Source organism: Mizuhopecten yessoensis, unplaced genomic scaffold (assembly GCF_002113885.1).
Source record: "Mizuhopecten yessoensis strain PY_sf001 unplaced genomic scaffold, ASM211388v2 scaffold11155, whole genome shotgun sequence".
NCBI classification, from domain to species: domain Eukaryota; kingdom Metazoa; phylum Mollusca; class Bivalvia; order Pectinida; family Pectinidae; genus Mizuhopecten; species Mizuhopecten yessoensis.
The window spans coordinates 558301-580423 of record NW_018408907.1 but is presented as its reverse complement, the minus strand read 5'-3'; the positions used below and the strand labels follow the sequence as shown (position 1 = coordinate 580423).

General features: G+C 37.5%; 1 protein-coding gene across 6 annotated transcripts in view; it reads left to right on the top strand.

Moving 5' to 3' along the window:
- LOC110467055 (multiple C2 and transmembrane domain-containing protein 1-like) overlaps positions 1-22123 on the top strand; it is a 220571-nt gene that overhangs the window by 113495 nt on the left and 84953 nt on the right. Inside the window, exon 1 of one of the 6 annotated variants that reach the window (XM_021523937.1) lies at positions 11948-12179. The exons of 4 other annotated variants lie outside the window; for them this stretch is intronic. In XM_021523937.1, the coding sequence (XP_021379612.1) occupies positions 12048-12179 (132 nt within the window). In that variant the 5' untranslated portion in view covers positions 11948-12047. Of the gene's footprint in view, positions 1-11947; positions 12189-22123 lie in introns of those variants that run through there. One more of the 6 variants, XM_021523936.1, reaches the window with a different exon arrangement.

The following is a 22123-nucleotide window of genomic DNA, read 5'->3' as shown; positions in this document are numbered from 1 at the left end:
TTTGATGAATTTTAATGAATTTGCATTATTCATTTAAATTCATCAAAGTTCATGATTTCTCAAGGATATGCCTTTCATGAATTCTGATGAATTTTAATGAATTTTTGCTGTGCATAAAAGTCCATGAATAATTCATAATCACAAACTTCATGCAGATTCATGCATTTTTATGAATTTATTAATTATTCATAAAAGTTCATGAAGAATGCATGAAAGCAGGTTGATGAATATTCATGAATAAGTATTCATGAATTTCAAACTGTCTGTATTCATGAATGTTCATGAATTGTTCATGACCATTCATGATTTCATGAATACCCTCTCGCAGGGGTCTGATTGATAATTTGTGTGTCTCGTGAAACCCAGAACCTGAATGATTGTCTAAGGTGATTTCAAGTAACTGTATGGGGTGTTACAAACAATGTTTGTCTGTTATGATATAACTAATGGTTGTCTGTTATGATATAACTCATGGTTGTCTGTGATGATATAACTCATGGTGTCTGTGATGATATAACTCATGGTGTCTGTTATGATATAACTAATGGTGTCTGTGATTATATAACTATAATGGTTGTCTGTGATGATATAACTCATGGTTGTCTGTGATGATATAACTCATGGTGTCTGTTATGATATAACTAATGGTTGTCTGTGATGATATAACTAATGGTTGTCTGTTATGATATAACTAATGGTGTCTGTTATGATATAACTAATGGAGTCTGTGATTATATAACTATAATGGTTGTCTGTGATGATATAACTCATGGTGTCTGTGATGATATAACTAATGGTGTCTGTTATGATATAACTAATGGTGTCTGTGATTATATAACTATAATGGTTGTCCGTGATGATATAACTCATGGTTGTCTGTGATGATGTAACTCATGGTGTCTGTTATGATATAACTAATGGTGTCTGTGATGATATAACTCATGGTTGTCTGTGATGATATAACTAATGGTGTCTGTTATGATATAACTAATGGTTGTCTGTTACGATATAACTAATGGTTGTCTATGATGATATAACTAATGGTTGTCTGTTATGATATAGCTAATGGTTGTCTGTTATGATATAACTAATGGTTGTCTGTTAAGATATAACTAATGGTTGTCTGTTATGATATAACTAATGGTTGTCTGTGATGATATAACTAATGGTTGTCTGTTATGATATAACTAATGGTGTCTGTTATGATATAACTAATGGTTGTCTGTTATGATATAGCTAATGGTTGTTTGTGATGATATAACTAATGTTTGTCTGTTATGATATAACTAATGGTGTCTGTTATGATATAACTAATGGTTGTCTGTTATGATATAGCTAATGGTTGTTTGTGATGATATAACTAATGTTTGTCTGTTATGATATAACTAATGGTGTCTGTTATGATATAACTAATGGTTGTCTGTTATGATATAGCTAGTGGTTGTTTGTGATGATATAACTAATGTTTGTTTGTTATGATATAACTAATGGTGTCTGTTATGATATAACTAATGGTTGTCTGTAATGATATAACTAATGGTTGTCTGTGATGATATAACTAATGTTTGTCTGTTATGATATAACTAATGGTGTCTGTTATGATATAACTAATGGTGTCTGTTATGATATAACTCATGGTTGTCTGTGATGATATAAATATTGACTGTGGTGGTAAAACCACTTGTTAATCACAATTTTAGCCATAATTCACAGATAAATGAGCTGTTGTGTTGATACTGGGGATTGTATGTTTGCTAAATTGTCACAACTGAGCGGTAATTGTCGCTGAATATATTGATTTTGGCTAATTGTGATTCCTGGCAGAGGGATGTGATAATCTCTTGGTAACAAGCCTAGGCTTCATAGAGTTGTAGGAAAATGTCACAGATTTTGTGTATTTTTAGTCATTTAGTATCAATTTTTTAGCCCACCATCATCTGATGGTGGGCTATTCAAATCACCCTGCGTCTGTGGTCCGTGGTCCGTCCGTGGTCCGCCATCCACCGTCCACCGTCCATCCTTAAACAATTCTTGTTATCAGTATTTCTCGGATCTTTCTCAAATTTTATATGTAGGTTTCCCTTGGTCCTTAGCTGTGCAGGGCATTTTTTGAGACTGATTGGATAAACAACATGGCAGCCAGGCAGCTATCTTGGATTTTGATAGTGTAGGTTTGTTACCGCTATTTTTCCGGAGGAACTAGAGGGATCATTCTTAAATTTTATATGTAGGTTCCCCTTGGTCCTAGCTGTGCAGGGCAATTTTAGAGACTGATCGGATAAACAACATGGCTGGCAGGCAGCCATCTTGGATTTTGATAGTGAAAGTTTGTTATCGCTATTTCTCGGGAAGTACGGGAGGGATCTTTCTCAAATTGTATATGTAGGTTCCCCTTGATCTCTCGTTGTGCATGTCATATTTTGAGACTGATCATAAAAACAAAATGGATTAAAAGAAGAACTAAACAGATCTTTCTCATTTGAATGATCGATTCTATTTCTTTCACTTAATTTAAGTACTGTACTAGTAAATATGTGAAATGACAAACTCACTTTGAAGGTTGGCTTTCATACACATCAGTATTAAGTTTAGATCAAAAGTTACCTCAAGGTGCATTTACTGTTAACATGACTTGAACAAACAGATTAGAGGAAAGAAGAGAAAAGATCGAACTGACAAAGAACTAATGAAGATGTTACAAAGGTGGGCGCCAAGATCCCTATGGGATCTCTTGTTTTATTCTTCTTGTAATTATATACCAGAGATATGAGATTTAAATTTTCATTTTTTTTATTTTCATTTTGGGATGCATGTACTGATATAAAAAAATATATAAAAAAAAGAGACATTATGAAAAAAATATTACAGAGAAGAGATAAATTACCTTAATCGATTGACCAATAAATGGACAAGGTATTTGGCGAAAGATAAGTTTTCGTGTCAGATGTGTTTATGTAAGGTTACTCTGTAGAGAAATGAATTTGTCTGTGAAGTTTTATATAGCCATATCTGGCGGTAGGTATTCAATAAGACTTCTGTAGCATACGCCTCATCAATCTGTCTGGGTAATGACGTTGCACAGAAACATTCAGACTTCGCCAATACCATACAGGATGTGTCGACTTTATTTTTGCCTTGGACACAGCTGGACCTGTCTTTTACCCTTTACCATGGGCACATCCATCTTTCTCCATCCCCCATGGCAAGGTACACGAGGCAATTCCTCACACGTACCGGTAGGGTGAGTCTTCTGTACTTCCGGTGTACTGTCCATTTATATCTGAACATCCTTTCCTCTGACATTCGTTTCTGAACAACAAGCTGTTTTTATATATGTGTATACTTCATTTTACTGGAATGCCAGTTGTCCAATAAACCCTGTTTATCAGAACCTTCAATTATTCTAACTTCAGTCTTGTCCTCCTTTAAGTTGCTCCCTGTAATACTGTGTGATGCTGTTGGTTATCCAAAGGACTGCTTATTTGAATCATTTAAATGTCTTCTGTTGTGTTCAGATGATTGTCTTGCGACTTAATTTTGACTGTACATACTACAAGTCAGCTTCAAAGCATTAAAAGGTTTGAATTATTCTTTTGAGTCAGTTTGAGTAAAATCGAAGTACCTGGACCAATTTGAAATTTCCCATTAATGAAATGAGTGATTAACATTGTTACATGCCTAAACAGTATTTACTGCAGTTGTTTATTTTGGTATGCGTAATGCATGTTGACTTTTATTTTTGAATTCTGCAGTCCCACTGAAGAGATTAATTTTGAATTATTTAGCCCCACTGAAGAGATAGATATATGGTCAAATAATCCTATGATTAAAATTGCAGTCTTCAGCCAAGTTTTACAATTGATCCTCAAATGTTATCAAAGTGTTATATTTCTCCCACAACCACTATATCTTTGCTCACTCCTTTCTCCCACAACCACTATAGCTTTCCACACTCCTTTTTCCCACAACCACTATCACTTTCCTCACTCTTTTCTCCCACAACCACTCAAGCTTTCCTTACTCCTTTCTCCCTCAACCACTATAGCTTTGCTCACTCCTTTCTCCCACAACCACTATAGCTTTCCCCCCTCCTTTCTCCCACAACCACTATAGCTTTCCCCCCTCCTTTCTCCCACAACCACTATCGCTTTGCTTACTCCTTTCTCCCACAACCACTATCGCTTTGCTTACTCCTTTCTCCCACAACCACCATCGCTTTCCTCACTCCTTTCTCCCACAACAACTATAGCTTTGCTCACTCCTTTCTCCCACAACCTCTATCGCTTTCCTCCCTCCTCCCACAACCACTATAGCTTTCCTCCCTCCTACCACAACCACTATAGCTTTCCTCACTCATTGGATGAACCAGCTGCTAGGAGTTGGTTAACATGTTTGGTGACCCACTAGTGGGTAACACACTGGATACGATTCCATTGGTCAATCTCCTAATTATGACGTCAGTTAAGGAATGCTTTGTGACGCCATTTTTCATTTTGACATCAAAGTTCATGGCAATTGTTTCCCCTATGGAAAACAGAAATAAAATATTCCCAATGGAAAGATACAGTTTTCTAGATGTAATATCTGAATCTTGTGGGAAAAGGACAGTTTTCTAGATGTAATATCTGAATCTTGTGGGGAAAGGAAAGTTTTCTAGATGTAATATCTGATTCTTGTTGGAAAAGGAAGTCACATAACTCGTGATGGTTGATTATCATGATTATCTTAAACCTAAGTGTCTTTCACAATTTGAATATTAACTAACACAAGCTAGATAAACATCATAACCAACCATCACTCGTTGGGGAATTTCTATATATCATTTTAAGAAAGAGTAAATAAAAATGACTCTTTTATTGAATATGTTCCAGTGGAACGCCTATAAACTTGTTCAACAGTTTGGATAACTATATACAGAAATGTTCTATGAGGATTTTATTCCATAGAGGCTGTGTTCTACAGAGATTCTTGCAATATTATTCTGCAGTGAACATCAGATTCCATGATCATGAAACCATTCTCGTGCTGAAGCATTGGTTTTGTGCTCAAACCAACTTTCTTTCTACTCACATTAAATCCTGTAACATGGTCGGAATTCAAGTTCCAACATTGTAATTGGCTTTATGTCTCACCAATCTCTTCCAAGTCATTGAATCTGTCAGTTTAAGCATGAAAATAGTTTGGTATTGCTCGGTGAAAACCAGATATTCTCTGGAGATACTGTTCTAGTAAGGAGAGTTTTTACACTGTAAATCGTCGTCTGTAGACACCAGATTTTCATCAGTAGTTCTTTCTGTGGAGATCTTTGCTATAAAAATGTGATACAGATTGAGAAGATTATTTTAACAATGATCAACAGCTCAGAGTTTGTTTCATCAACTTACCTCACTTCTGTGCAATGGCATAAAAGGCAAAAGATCAATACGGTGGGTGTACAGTGGGTGTATCGTAATGTTGTTACAAACAGATAATCCTGTCTCGTCATTCGTCTACCAGGATCAGGAAGGAGTTGCTTTTATTTTAAATTCAATTTCATCTTGAAATGATGTAGAACAGAAAATAAAATGTGTTGTCCCTGAAGTGAACTGGCTGCTGTAGCAATTAAGGATCCCCACCCCACTGCCAAAAAGTGTAACTTGTATTGAAAACTTCTTTTTTCCGGCATGGCTATACAGCTTTGATAATTCATTACCTAAAAGGAAACTATACCTCCGGGACTTTTATGAGAAATGACAAAGATGAAATAAATGGAAAAAAAAAAAAAAATCAACAACAGTGTTCTGTGTGTAAAAATTGGGAGGGGCTGGACTGGGATTCGAACCCTGGACTTCAGATTGTTATTCCGTCTTTGCATATCGCAGAGTTATCTTCTCTTGAGAGCAGGTATTGATTGTTACCTCATTTGTTTGTGAGAGTAACGTCATCAATTTTTGAGAAAACAACGTAATTTTCTCACACGAACCAATGACGTAACAATCAATCCCTGCTCTCAAGAGAAGATAACTCTGCAATACGCAAAGACGGAATACCATCGCTCTAACTGATTGAGCAACCTTAGGTCAATGGAAATGAAAGGGCCAAAATGAGCAATGTCAAAGTGGAAGTCAAAGGGAGGTAACTGTATATAGGAAAAACCATGGTGCAGAAGAATATGGATCCTTAAGTACAGATAATGTGGTTCAATATAGAAGATATAGAAGTGTACATGTACTGACATATATATATATAGAGAGAGAGGTAGCATGAATAATTAGATTTTCCCAATAAACATTTGAAATGTGTACAGTCCAATCTTAATGCTCTGTGTTTCTGATGCTGACATCAACACTATTGTGATACAGTAGAACAGAGACAATAATGACTTAAAACAATATTGCAACTGCAATGAAAGGTCTTTGAATACCAACAATCTGTATATTGAAATCTGTGTTTGGTCAAATGGTTGGAATGGTAATATAGAAATATAGAGGTCATATTGAAACATTGATGTGTTTGAAATTGGGCCTCAGAATCTGTCCCGTCATATTTAAGCACAATAAATAATTCTTGAGTTTTCATTACTTTACATATACCTGTATCAGGAAAGGAAAAACGCACGTCCTGAGATTGGCATTTGAACCCAGGACCACCAAACTGTAGACGGACGCTCTGTCTAATCAACTGAGCTACCTAGGCCTGCATGGTCACCAGGGTTCGACTCATACCCAATGTCAAATTTTGCTTCATACAGTTTAGATACTAAGAGTATAACTTGAAATAACTTTGACTTAAACATAGCTACTCTTAAATGTTTATGGTTTCAGAAAACCATTGTTACCCTTTTTTTTCTTCCGTCACAGTGTATTGAAATCTCTGTTTGGTTTGGTTTGGTGTATCGGTTTTCAGGTTACTTAAAACAAAATTACACGATAAAGGCATGGCTATCACTTGCATACAATATACAAATAGAACCTTGTACATGAATTATTCAGTTTGATTAAAGAAAACCAAAATAAAATAGGATTCTTTGAATGTCAAGGTTGTTAGATCAATGTTAGAGGCCAACCAAAAGGCATCCAGGTCTGAGGACCAAATTTGTTTGCCAGTTAACCTAGTGTGTATGTGGGCAATAAGGTAGTACTAGTGAATTAGCAGCAAATTAGATTGTTCTTGATATACAAAAGTAGCCAATATAAAGCCACAGTATTGCTAACAATTACATGCTGAGCTTGGGGAGATTTGACCGGGACCCATAGTAAATTGGCTGCCAGTCACATCACTTTTGATCAGATGTTGACAAGGGATAGGCTTTTATGGTGTAGCATACATCTGCATAGAGCTCGGCTTTAATTGTGAAGAAGACATTGGCATATAGTTTGGTTTTGATAGTGGACCCACTATGGCATATGGTTTGGCTTCAGTGGTGAAGCGGACATTGTAATATGGTTTGGCTTCAGTGGTGAAGCGGACATTGTCATATGGTTTGGTTTCAATGGTGAAGTGGACATTGTCATATGGTTTGGCTTCAATGGTGAAGCGGACATTGTCATATGGTTTGGCTTTAATGGTGAAGCGGACATTGTCATATAGTTTGGCTTCAATGGTGAAGCGGACATTGTCATATGGTTTGTCTTCAATGGTTAAGCGGACATTGTCATATTGATTGGGTTCAATTGTGAAGCGGACATTGTCATAGGGTTTGGCTTCAATGGTGAAGCTGACATTGGCATATGGTTTGGGTTTAATGGTGAAGCGGACATTGTCATATTGTTTGGCTTCAATGGTGAAGCGAACATTTGCAGAGGTTTCGGCTTTAAGTATTTAGCCGATATTTGCAGAAGGTTTGGCTTAAATTATGAAACAGTTATTTGCCAAGGGTTTAGCTTTAATGAGGCAGCGGACAATTGCAAAGGTTTTGGCTTTAATTATGAAGCAGATATTTGCAGAAATTTAGCTTATGAAGAAGTGGACATTTGCAGGGGTTTTGGTTTTAATTTGGAGATGGACATTACTGAGGGTTTGGCTTTAATTGGCTAGCAGGCTTTTGCAAATTGTTCAGTTTTCATTGTGAAGCGGGTTTTTGCATGATGTTCCTTGTAGGAATTAATTAAAGACATATCAGGTGCAGATGAACTCTTGTGTGCGTAAACTATCAATTACCCAACAGTGGCACCTTACTACAGTGAATGATGACAGGAAAAATGTGTTCAGACGTTACCAGCAAAGGTTTTAATATTGATGCATTTCATGTAATTTTGCCTCTAATAAATCAATTTAAATTTAATGGACCTGATTCTCTTATGACCCTGTCCATTTTACCAATGAAGTAATGGTATCTGATAGGATTAATGATAAAATTTTAATTTTACAAGGTCCTGTCAATTAAGTGTTCAGATTTTCTCTGTTGGAGAGAATAGTGTAACAGTTTCTCTTACTTTACCTGTAACGCTACTTGTTACATACGGTAACTTAGGTACATCTAGTACATAGATATATATTTTTCGAAGTCACCAATACTTGAACTCAGGTAGAATTTAAAAATCCCTTATACCTACATATGATAAGACTATTCCTATTTCGCAACTCTACATAAAATGAATCTTTTGTTGATTTTCATAGAATTCATAAGGTTTCAATTGAGTTTGAACTTGTGTTGCTGTTATTGGTTAAAATAAACGGTTTAAGGTCAACTGGAAAACTAGGAATTGTATCCTGTATATAAATCTTCACTACTGTATTCTGTTTGGGCGTCTAGCAGGGAAATAGACATAAAATCATTATAAAGTCATTGGTTTACCAGGGCACGGTTATCATAAAAGCATAAAAAGAGAACAGATCATTGATTTTACAGTTATTGCGTCTCTATGATGTAAAAGTGATATTACCATATGATCTTTTTTATCTCTGGAGGGAGAAATTAGACGTGGGAAGCATCTTGGAAAGTCTGTTGGTCGTAGGTCGAGTGTCAGAGGTGTTGTTTTATTAGGTTCATGTTGCTATGAATATGGTACATGTTGAAACTGAATTCCTGACTTTACCATCCATTGCCTTCCAGTCGGTGCAAATCTCCGAGTAGAGGTCTGCCACCGTCCTTGCACACTTTCTAAATACCACGCTCCATAATAGAGTTCTGCCCCCTTCTCCATCCACTTCCTGACTCTACCGTGTTCTGTAGTAGATTTCACCTTGGTGAAATACTTGGCCGCTTCCTATTGACTTGGCTAGGGAGAATCATTCGGTAAGATTAGTAAACCAGAGGTCTCTGTTTCAACCCTTTACAGAGCGCATTGGATATATGACATCTATTACATTGGCGCCCATGCAGGAGTTACCCAGGAAATACTGACAAAAATACTCATGCAGTGATAAGTTATGTCATGCAGTAAGTCGTTATGACCCCTGGGAAAAGTCAGAATGAGATTCTTTCTTGGAATGGGTGTAGTTTGTCAATCTGGTAAAATACTAGCTGCTTCTTACACCAGCTTGGCTATGGAGAATTTAACTCTTTTTAGCTCATTTGGTTGAGTGCACAACTAGTGACCCATAGGTCCGGGGTTAAATCTCTAGCAGAAAGGCATTGAAAATAAATTATATGAATATTACAGAGTTCTGTCCCCTTTCCACCTCCACATCCTTATTCTTCTTCGCTTCTTTGTAGCAGAGTTCTTCCCCCTTTTTCCTTCCACTTTCTGACTCTTATCTTTTGCCGTTGACGAGTTTTCTCTTCGCTATTGAAGAGGTCTTTAATCCTCTTCAACCGGCTATTTCCTTGTACTGCCAATCTCTGTATAGTATAGCTGTGCCTCATCATCCTACCCACTTTCTGACACTATCCTGTTGTGTACACTAAGTATTGTGATGTTAAGAAGGCATTGACCAGCCTGTGTTTCCATTATTTGTCACAAGTTGATTGATTGATTTTTTGATTTGTATTCAATGTCTGAGCAATGAGTAGATAATCGTCAAAAGGAGTAGAGTATGTTTCAATTAGCTTTTGATGATTGCTTTGGTAGCATAAAACCTAGTCAATAACACTTAGAAGTTTGGCAGTATCAATTTTATAATGAAATGTCAAAGAAAAATCTTGTTGTAGCTTTATATAGCCCTGGATTACCCTGTCTATGTCTCTACGACGGCATAATGAGTTAAGTATCCTGTTTAATAGTGTTGTAGCTTTATATTGCCCTGGATTACCCTTTCTATGTCTCTATGAGGGTGTAATGAGTTAAGTATCCTGTTTAATAGTGTTGTAGCTTTATATTGCCCTGGATTACCCTTTCTATGTCTCTATGAGGGTATAATGAGCTGAGTACTCAGTATACTGTATAATAGTGTTATAGCTTTATATAGCCCTGGATTACCCTGTATATGTCTCTATGAGGTATAATGAGTTAAGTATCATGTATAATAGTGTTGTAGCTTTATATAAACCTGGATTACCCTGTATATGTCTCTATGAGGGTATAATGAGATAAGTATCCTGTATAATAGTGTTGTGTCCTGTGTCATGTTCTGTATAGGAAGAGACACTGTGGCTTATCAAAGCACATTTCCTGAACATGTCAATGATCTCTGGGAGATAGACTCGGCCAGCCTGACAGCATGGTGGTGTGCAGGATATGTAAAGTGCTTTAGTCAAAGATGGTGAAGGGCACATTGATTTAGTTAGCTAGTGCAGTCAGCTTACAGAGTTGATTCTCCTATACATGTACTAGATTACGCCTGTACCTCCTCCTCCTCCTCACAGAGACGTTTGGCTACCTGTCCTGACAGCGGTGTGTTTTTGAATATCTGGGAGTTGATATGTGATATCGTGACCTGTTGACGTTACACCTGGTTCCCTATTCCTGGCTTGTTACATGATCATTTGATGTTTCATATCAGGTCGATGGGAAACCACCAGTTCTATTTATAGAACGAACATTGCGTTTGCCTTCGCATTAAATGGAACTTACAAAAGAGGCTAATTGTTCTGAACTGTTGCCATAGTGAATGGTTGACGACAATTCACTGTTGTCAATGGCGTGTCAGAGGTCTGTCTCGGGTGTGTCTCTCACAGTGGTTTATGTAATGGAGATTGAATTGTCGGCTCTCCCTACCTGAGCCTATATACGTAATTTCCAAACTAATGATGGCGAGCATGATTATACCCTTTTGTGATCTACTCGAACCTTGTGTGTAGAGTATTATGTCAATGTCTCACGCTGAAAGTACTTCGTTGGATGTGCATTCCTGGCACTGTGTCTGAATTCAGGATCTTGTGCTTTGGCATATATTAACAGTTGTGTTGAAATTGACTCATATCTTACAAACATTCCATAACAGAAAAAAAGCACCACTCATTGATTGTGATCTCAATTTGCTGCGCTTTCCATACACGGTCTATAGAAATGGATATTTTTGAGTTCCCCAGTGGAGCAGCTACAGCATGCTAACCTTGATTGGCTGATGCTACTCCTAAGTTGATTAATAGAACATCAAACAGCATCCTGCTGCACTAGATTGTATTAGTGGACAAAGTGATTTGACCGAGAAAACCGTACCTGACATAGATAGTACACTAGTAGACTCCACCTGACAGAATTAGTACCGACGACATCAACGACTCCAAAAGTCGTGCAAGTCCTGGGCATTGGGATACGTACTGCAATCAGTCGGAAGTAAAGGAGACGTTTAAATCGGCTGAAGGATGTCAAACCAACCGGTTGACTGTAACCACATGAGGGAGAATCAATACAGGACGCCCTTACAGGACACTTGGTGGCGATAGTATTGAGAATTGTATGTGAGTGTAGTAGTTTCTGTTTTGAGACCTCAATAATGGCACTCTAGACTGAGATCTTATTGCTTCTTTGCAAATTACTGCACAAATACATAGGAAATTTTGTTTAAGACTGGATTGTGTGTATGGAAAATTTTCGTGGAAATTCTGTTGTTGACATATACTTGAAAACAACATTTTTTTAAAGACTGAATCGTTTGTGTGTGAGTAAAGACTGAGTAAAGAAATGCACAATCATCGATTACAGTAGAAGGTTAAATTGAGTATTAAGCAGTTTTGACACGTGATGAATTCTGAAAACCTTGTTGATGACATGGTGGTGAACCCACTCAACGCCATGAAGAAACGCTTCCAACACCTGGGTCAGCTGAGTCAGGCGTCGACCGACAGCGAGGAGTCGATCTGGGACCACCTGGAGGTCAGTCAAGTAGGTCAAGGTTATTTAGGTTCATCTTTTAATACTAGTTTCAATTTTTGTCTTTGTCTGTTTGTTGACACTGTAGTAAACTTGTTGCTTTTATATTTCATTTAAGTTCCATGGATTAATTTATAGTTTGTGACACATAAAAGTTTTAATACTCCCAGGAGAATAATGAATGTCATTTAATGATGTAAACTTTGTTTAGGAGCCAGAACAGAAGTTGTAGCCCAAGGTCAAGTTTTGGTTATGCGTTAGAGGCAACATAAACATTGCAAGAAATAAATTTAAAGTGATCGATATTGCATGAGGGATTTACACACACTAGCTGTATTCTGAAGAGCATGGATGTCCTTTAGCTATGGCAGTAAAGATAATGTCAGGGTGTAGATGTTACTGTAAAGACAAAATCAGGGTTAAGCTCTCAAAGTAAAGTCAAGGTCACACATTTAGCTGTTGCATTTAATGGAAGGTCACACATTTAGCTGTCACATCAAAGACAAGGTCACACATTAAGGTTAAATCTTTAGATGTCAGTCAAGGGAAGTTCAGAAATTAAGCTGTCTAGGTCACAGCTTTAACTGCGACAGTTAAGAAAATGTGAAAATTTAGCGATTGCAGTATTAAGATAATGCTTGGCATTTAGATGTCACAGTTTGCATGTGTCTGTCTTTAATTTGAGTGTGAACCATAACTTAAGAAAGTTGTATGCCATGTTGATGAAGTCTGCACACATAAATGTATTATGGAAAGATGGTGCGATGTGTCAACCAATTTTGAATTCCTTTATCTCAAGGTCAAACACAAACTTTTGTTCTCCATGATCCTGTGAGTCAATTTAAGTTCCTTGGAACATAATTGAGTAGTGATATATATGCTTAGCTGTATAATTCTTAGCGCTATTTCATACAAATAAAGACAATGCTATATGATAACATTATACACGGGATGCTTTCAGCTGTCACTCCAGGGATTTCAGGACGTGATATAACCGGGGAGTGTGGTGCCTGTTGTCATGCAGGGCTGTCGGTGCACTATAAGATTACATTTATTGCGTGGAATATTTCAATGTCCATTTTTTTACTGTATGCACTTATTCTTACTCTACTGAAGGTTTTATCGCCTGATCATCGATTGGCCTATACAAAGCTGTTATAACAGCCACATTGGAGAGTTCCCTGCGTTGTTTTGACTGCCTATGTATAATTTCATTTCACTGACAAGGAAAGTGCATCTCTCATGGATTCGCTTTTCCAGACTTTGTGTCGTCTTTTAGTTTTGTGTAAATAAATTTTCCATTTAGACTGACGGCATCCACAAAGTCGTATGTAATTATTGTATACAGGGAAATGTTTGCCCTTCGCAAGAATAATTCATATGCGTCCAGTGTTAATTTCGCCCTTCACGTTTAATTACAATGTATATTATGTTGTGCATGTTGACTAGTGTTTACTGTAACAATAAATTTGCCCCTTATTATGGCGGGTGAAGAAGGTGAAAACTAAACTACAGCGAAAAATATCTTGCTACACGGTAGCTAAGTATTGAAAGTAAGGTTTCAAAACTCAAATTCGGGTCTTGACTCGCATCATGCATTCATTGATGCACTTTCCATACACGGCTTAGAAACAGATACTTTTGAGGCCCCCAGTGGAGCAGCTAGAGATATTTCAAGTTGATTAATAGAACATCAAACAGCATTGAACTCCTGCACATATGTGTCATAAGCTATCTTACTTACTTGGAGGGACACTTTAACCACATTTCAGAAAGTCCCTTTACTAGAATATAGCTGGGTAGGAAAAAAATGAGTATTTAATTGAATAAATGGTTTTAGAAATTATATACTCTTTTGAATCTCAATCGTATCAGCAGGCACCTGATATCCTTCAATCCTGTTGGCATTCTTCCACAAGCTGCTGGTACTCTTTCTTTCCCACTGATTGTCCTTCCTCATTCTGTCTTCCCATAGCGTAGGTCAGTTCTACTACTAGGACCTATAGGAGGTTAACAGCAGCAGTACGATGTCTAGACATAATTACATAGAAGTCACCACTGCTTAGAAATGAATCCTTTAGTAGATGTTATATTAACATAATTTTCAATATTCCTGTCATTCCCAATATCCCATCACAATAATACCTGCATGAAGTTCATTGATGAAGTTCAACACCTGTATCCAACATGCAACTTCGATACTTCATTAATCTCTAACTTTGCCACCTGCTTAATGGAAGTGAGAAGTCTTGTAGGTGTTTGAATCAGTAGAGTGAAACAAGCGTCTAAGTGATGTTGATATACTAATAAAGTTAAGTGAATGCAGAGTGTGACCAAAATAGATAAGTACTCCTACTGTCTGAACAGGTAATTAATTCACCAACAGTCTTCATGATAAAAGTAAAAATATAACAGCTTTAGACTTTACAGGGAAACTCTCTTACCAGTTGATTTAATTAGACAGCACAGTAACTTACAGTAGAGTAGAAATTAATGGCCAACAATCTGTAAGTGGCCAACATACAACCACTGACCAACAATTTCAGGTCCTAAAACAGATGGGCACAAAAGCAGGCTGTTGATTAAGTAACATGATTACGGCCCCCTCTGAACTGCCCAATTCACACTCTGAGGTAATTGTCACTTTTCATTCCAGATTATCTATGTAATTTTAGTGTACTTATCTATTGGAAGATAAAATAGCACTTATTAAACTACACAAATTGAAAAACTGTAGGGGCCGCACTGTGGTCAAGTGGTTAAGGCGTCTTGACATTCTGCTACCACTAGCCCTCCACCACTGGGTCTCCAGTTCTAGGCCTACCTGGCCATCATCGGGGCAGTCGCCAGGTACTGGCCGTAGGTCGGTGGTTTTTCTCCGGGAACTCTGTCTTTCCTCCTCCACCAAAACAACCTGGCACGTCCTTAAATGGCCATAGCTGTTAATAGGACGTAAAACACAAACAAACCAAACCAATTGTACATATTGTCCTAATGATAGTTGGCCAAGTATATCGCAATGTAATAAAGATACCTCGGTAAAGGAATGATTAGCTTTGATGGTCCACTGTTTATCTTATTGTACTAAATATAATATTAATGAATGCTGGTTGTTTCTTTCATGTTTTTTTCAAAACTATCTTAAATAGTATCAAGAGATATGTCCAACATATAGTGGAATACAAAGCAATGAACTCTGATGCAAGTCCTTAGCACGGACATTACCATACAGCTGTCGATGCATTGATTCTTACGTTAGCAATTATTATTACCAAACACCTGTTCAATCTGTGGTAAATAGACGGAAGGATTTTGAATTTAAAAGTTAAACACCTGACAGTAAATCTGTTTTGTGACCTATGTATCTATATCCTTTGCAGAAGATAAATCTTCTTGCAAACAATGCAGTATTTTGTTTTGAAATGCTTGGTTTCTAGTTAAGAAGGTTTCAACAATCTAGGTCACAGGTGTTGAAATTATACAAGATCTTTAATGATCACGAAATAGGATGCTTTTTGTCCTATATCTGCTATAATTTTACCTGATTAATTAAATAATCAGCTTGAGTATTAATAACAAAGATCACCTTTTAAATTGGTCACATTTTAAAGATCTGTTAAATGCTTGGAACAGTTGGACTGAAAAGTCACATCCAATGTGAGGCTTAGTACAAGATATGAGGCTATACAAGGTGTGAGGCTATACAAGGTGTGAGGCTATACAAGGTGAGGCTGTACAAGGTGTCAGGCTATACAAGGTGTGAGGCTATACAAGGTGTGAGGCTATACAAGGTGTCAGGCTATACAAGGTGTCAGGCTATACAAGATGTGAGGCTATACAAGGTGTGAGGCTATACAAGGTGTGTGAGGCTATACAAGGTGTGAGGCTATACAAGGTAAAAGTTGTTAAATTTCACATAAATAATTAGGACCCAACAGGTGCTTGCTGTGAATTAAGATAAAAGAAATGAAACATTTGGCACTGAAGGGATAGTCAGTATGGTGGTGTATTAATGAACAAGGGAAAATGTGGAAGTATTGTTTAGAACAAAAGAATGTTAGTAAAGAAGGAATAAATGTTTTGGTTTTAGATTAAAGGAGATTGTTTAAAGGATAGAACGTTTACCAGTAGAAGGGGTACAATGTATAGTCTAAGCTTGGAGCTTTAGAAGCACAAGGGACTACAAGTTTACGATTTAAGGAGAGGAATGTTTAGAGCAAAGAGAAACTGTTGCTATAGTTTACGATTGAAGGAAAAACATTTTCATTTACATAAATATACATTATTGCATTAGAAAGTTTTCTCCTCAGTAAATTTACAAGAAAAAAATAAATCCAGACCAAATACCCATTTACGTTATTTGGTATTCCTGGTGTAGACTCCAGTGAACCAAGCAAATTGAATCAGTAAGTTAATGGTCCTTGTGCTTGGGGCGGCCTCGGACGAGTCGAAGGCAAAGAAGTGACATTTTGCTTGACTAGTCATACAATCAGCCACAAATCTCCTAACTAATTCATCAGGAAAAGTACACAGGGCATCCTAGAGGCCATAAAAGCTGCAGTGGTCGTAAAAGTCAGAGTCCAGTTAAGTCATACGGGTCATGACAGTGTTCACAAAGGTCATACAGGCCACAACACTGTCCACCAAGGTCATACAGGCCACATCACTGTCCACCAAGGTCATACAGGCCACAACACTGTCCACCAAGGTCATACAGGCAACAACACTGTCCACCAAGGTCATACTTGTCATAAGTGTTCACCAAGGTCATACAGGCCACAATACTGTCCACAAAGGTCACACTAGTCATACGTGTTCACCAAGGCCATACTGGCCATTGCATTGCTAACAAGGTCATTTTGGCCATTACATTGCTAACAAGGTCACATTGGCCATTACATTGCTAACAAGGTCATATTGGCCATTACATTGCTAACAAGGTCATACTGGCCATTACATTGCTAACAAGGTCATACTGGCCATTACATTGCTAACAAGGTCATATTGGCCATTACATTGCTAACAAGGTCATATTGGCCATTACATTGCTAACAAGGTCATACTGGCCATTACATTGCTAACAAGGTCACATTGGCCATTACATTGCTAACAAGGTCATATTGGCCATTACATTGCTAACAAGGTTATACTAGCCATTACATTGCTAACAAGGTCATATTGGCCATTACATTGCTAACAAGGTCATACTGGCCATTACATTGCTAACAAGGTCACATTGGCCATTACATTGCTAACAAGGTCATACTGGCCATTTCATTGCTAATAAGGTCATACTGGCCATTACATTGCTAATAAGGTCATATTGGCCATTACATTGCTAACAAGGTCATACTAGCCATTACATTGCTAACAAGGTTATATTGGCCATTCCATTGCTAACAAGGTCACATTGGCCATTTCATTGCTAACAAGGTTGTACTGGCCATTTCATTGCTAACAAGGTCATACTGGCCATTACATTGCTAACAAGGTCATACTGATCATTAGTGTTAACGAAGGTCATATTAGCATTATTATCATGATGTCATCATAACTTGTTCATAACATTACAGACTATATTTGCATAAAATGTTACTGATGTATAATGGATACCAGTATCAATATAATTTCCCAGTGGAAAACTCGTGTGGAGGAAATAAAATATTCTGACTCTTTCATCAATCTCGCATGAAATGATAAAGATCATAAAAAAAAGAAAAAGATACTTCATTAGGGCCCCGTATCGGAGATACGGGTGCCCTATAGTAATCACTCTGTCTGTCTGTCTGTCTGTCTGTCTGTCTGTCTGTCTGTCTGTCTGTGTCCGTCCAGGTCAAAGGTCAAGGTCGTTAGATTCAAATTCAAGGTCAAATTTTGCATCTGTTTACTGATGAACATTTTGTTATGACATGATGAAGCAAAGTTGATCAGAATTAAACAAGGAGTCAACTGACCAAAGGTCAAGGTCATTGGGTCAAAGGTCAAGGTTAAATTTTGTACCTTTTCATTGGTGAACATTTCACTACGACACTTTGAAGCAATGTTGCTCAGAATTAAACAAGGAGTCAATTGACCAAATGTCAAGGTCACTGGGTCAAAGGTGAAGGTTATTTTTTTACCTTTTCCCTGATGAACATTTTCTTATGTTATTAGGAAGCAATGTTGTTCAGAACTTAACACAGAGTCGACTGACCTTAGGTCCAGGTTATGGGGTTCAAAGGGTCAAGGTCAAGTTTTGTATTTTTTACTGATTAACATTTTGTTGTGATATTAAGAAGCAAAGTTGGTCGGAATTAAAGAATAAGTCAACTGACCAAAGATCAGGGTCACTAGGTTAATGGTCAATGCCATTTGGGTCCAACTTTGACCCTGGCTCTTGATGGAGGAGGTATATAAGTTGAAATAAAACAAATCAAAGCTAACAAATGAGTATTGCACTGGTATTTACATTTCTGTTAGCTCAGCAAATATGAAGGTGGAAGGAAACAAGACTCACATCATATATAGTACATGTAAAATGTATATTTTGCTTCCTTGCGATTCTTTTTGAAGTCCAAATGTCAAACGTCAAGCTCAGCTATATGGGCAGATTGCTTCTTGATGATTATGGGGGATATATTGCCACAAGACGGGGCCCTTACTGACCTGTCAGTATTCTAGTTAATCTCTAACTTTGCAACCTGCTTTTGGAAGTGAGAAGTCTTGTAGGTGGTGATTCAGAAGAGTGCAACAAGCGTCTAAGTGATGTTGATATACTAATAGAGTTAACTCATTCACCCCTGAAATTTTATAATGAACTATTCCAAACATTTAATTGGAAGGGTTCAAATGTGTGTTCAGGGGTGAATGAGTAAAGTGAATGTAGAGTGTGCCCAAGTAATATAGATTAGTACTACTGTCTAAACAGGTAATTCACCAACAGTCTCCATAATAAAAGTACAAATATAACAGCTTTAGACTTTACAGGGAAACTCTCTTACCAGTTGATGTAATTAGACAGCACAGTAACTTACAGTAGAGTAACAATTTATGGCCAACAATCTGTAAGTGGCCAATATACTACCACTGACCAACAATTTCAGGTCCTAAAACAGATGGGCACAAAAGCAGACTGTTGATTAAATAACATGATTACGGCCCCCTCTGAACTGCCCAATTCACACTCTAAGGCAGTTGTCACTTTTCATTCCAGATTATCAATGTAATTTCAGTGTACTTATCTATTGAAAGATAAAATAGCACTTATTAAACCATATACAAATTGCTACCCTAAGGTCCTTTACTTACATAGAACAGATGATTTTTGGGGAACCTCGTAAGCACAACTCCGCTTTAACCAAATATTGTACTTTTGTAACTAATTACATAGTGAAACTACATCATATGTAACAATTGCATGAAGAAGGCAATTTGCAATTATTGTTTTTTTCGGGAGTTATGTCCCTTGATGATTTAAATTTCTGCTAGAAATGCTGTATGCTTGTTTGTTTGTTTGTTTTATGTTTTACGTCCTATTAATAGCTGTGCTGATTTAAGGATGTTCCAGGTTAACTTAACTGTTGTTCGGATTTTTAGCTCACCTGCCACAGGTGTATATTGGTAGTACCACAAGTGTATAGTGGTAGTATCACAGGGGTGGTAGTACCACAGGTGTATAGTGGTAGTATAACAGGTGTATAGTGGTAGTACCACAGGGGTATAGTGGTAATACCACAGGTGTATAGCGGTAGTACCACAGGTGTATATTGGTAGTACGACAAGTGTATAGTGGTAGTATCACAGGGGTGGTAGTACCACAGGTGTATAGTGGTAACACCACAGGTGTATAGTGGTAATACCACAGGTGTATAGCGGTAGTACCACAGGGGTATATTGGTAGTACCACAAGTGTATAGTGGTAGTATCACAGGTGTGGTAGGACCACAGGTGTATAGTGGAAGTACCACAGGTGTTTAGTGGTAGTACCACAGGAGTATAGTGGTAGTACCACAGGTGTATAGAGGTAATACCACAGGTGTATAGCGGTAGTACCACAGGTGTATATTGGTAGTACGACAAGTGTATAGTGGTAGTATCACAGGTGTGGTAGTACCACAGGTGTATAGTGGTAGTATAACAGGTGTATAGTGGTAGTACCACAGGAATATAGTGGTAGTACCACAGGTGTATAGAGGTAATACCACAGGTGTATAGCGGTAGTACCACAGGGGTATATTGGTAGTACCACAAGTGTATAGTGGTAGTACCACAGGTATATAGTGGTAATACCACAGGTGTATAGTGGTAGTACCACAGGTGTATAGTGGTAGTACCACAGGTGTATAGTGGTAGTACCACAGGTGTATAGTGGTAATACCACAGGTGTATAGCGGTAGTACCACAGGTGTATATTGGTAGTACCACAAGTGTATAGTGGTAGTATCACAGATGTAGAGTGGTAGTACCACAGGTATATAGTGGTAGTACCACAGGTGTATAGTGGACGTACCACAGGTGTTTAGTGGTAGCACTGCAGGTGTATAGTGGTAATACCAAAGGTGTATAGTGGTAGTACCACAGGTGTATAGTGGTAGTACCACAGGATGATATTAAGGATACAATGTCTTGGTGTTTCAATATTTTTATTTCACTAAGAAAATGAACTAATGCTTATTCCTTACAGTTCTTAGGCTTAAGTTATTGAATGCACTTGAATGTCTTTTATAGATATTTCTAGTTTATGCTGATAAGAGTGATAAAACTTGCTCTGCAGAGCTTTGCAAACAATTTCTAATCTTGTTTCGTGAATCTCCCAATAGAAGCTATTAAGGATTCCTGTTCTACTACAGGTAAAACACAAGAGAACGTCACTGAAGTTTTTCATGCATACAGTATAACATCCGGTACATGTTGTTTGTATATAACTGTATAGCGTGACTGAGCCAGGACACGTCTGTTGACCAGGTATCTAAGTTGGTTAGAGTGACAGACAGTATAATGATCTGAGGTCCAGGACAAGTCTGTTGACCAGGTATCTAAGTTGCTTAGAGTGACAGTATAATGATCTGAGGTCCAGGACACGTCTGTTGACCAGGTATCTAAGTTGCTTAGAGTGACAGTAAAATGATCTGAGGTCCAGGACACATCTGTTGACCAGGTATCTAAGTTGGTTAGAGTGACACTATAAGGATCTGAGGTCCAGGACACGTCTGCTGACCAGGTATCTAAGTTGGTTAGAGTGACACTAAAATGATCTAAGGTCCAGGACACGTCTGTTGACTAGGTATCTAAGTTGGTTAGAGTGACAGTATAATGACCTGAGGTCCAGGACACGTCTGTTGACTAGGTATCTAAGTTGGTTAGAGTGACAGACAGTATAATGATCTGAGGTCCAGGGTTCCAATCCTGGTCTGGCCCTGTTGTGTGTTTATACACTTATAACTCAGATCACTGTTGTTGATTTTATATATTTTTTTCCTTTTTTTCCCATAAAATCGCTACACAGTATCAGCTTTTCAGAAATGATTTTAAAAAGCTACAGTCATGAAAGAAACACATTTCCAATGAATAGTGAAATTATTTTGGCAGTGGTACAGGTATCCATAAAGTTTCCGATGAAATGTATTTTGAAAATAAAATTGGTAAACTACCAATCATTTTTGGTGTTATCTTGTGCAAACATCACTTACTGGTATTTCTATTCATAGAACACGAACTTTGTGTATTGGCTTCTGCCTGAAGTGATTTGTGATTCCCTTACACTAAATTCTCAGCATCAGCAGCATGTAAAAGAATCTGTTCATAAACAAAACCTGTCTGTATATATAAGTTATACAAAACCAATCTCTGTATATAAGTTCTAGATAAGCCATTCCTATACAAGTTTTTTTATCACTGACTCGCAGTAATGTGTGTGATATATATCTGAGGCAGACATGTGGATTGTTTTTATCCCAGTAATGGTGAGC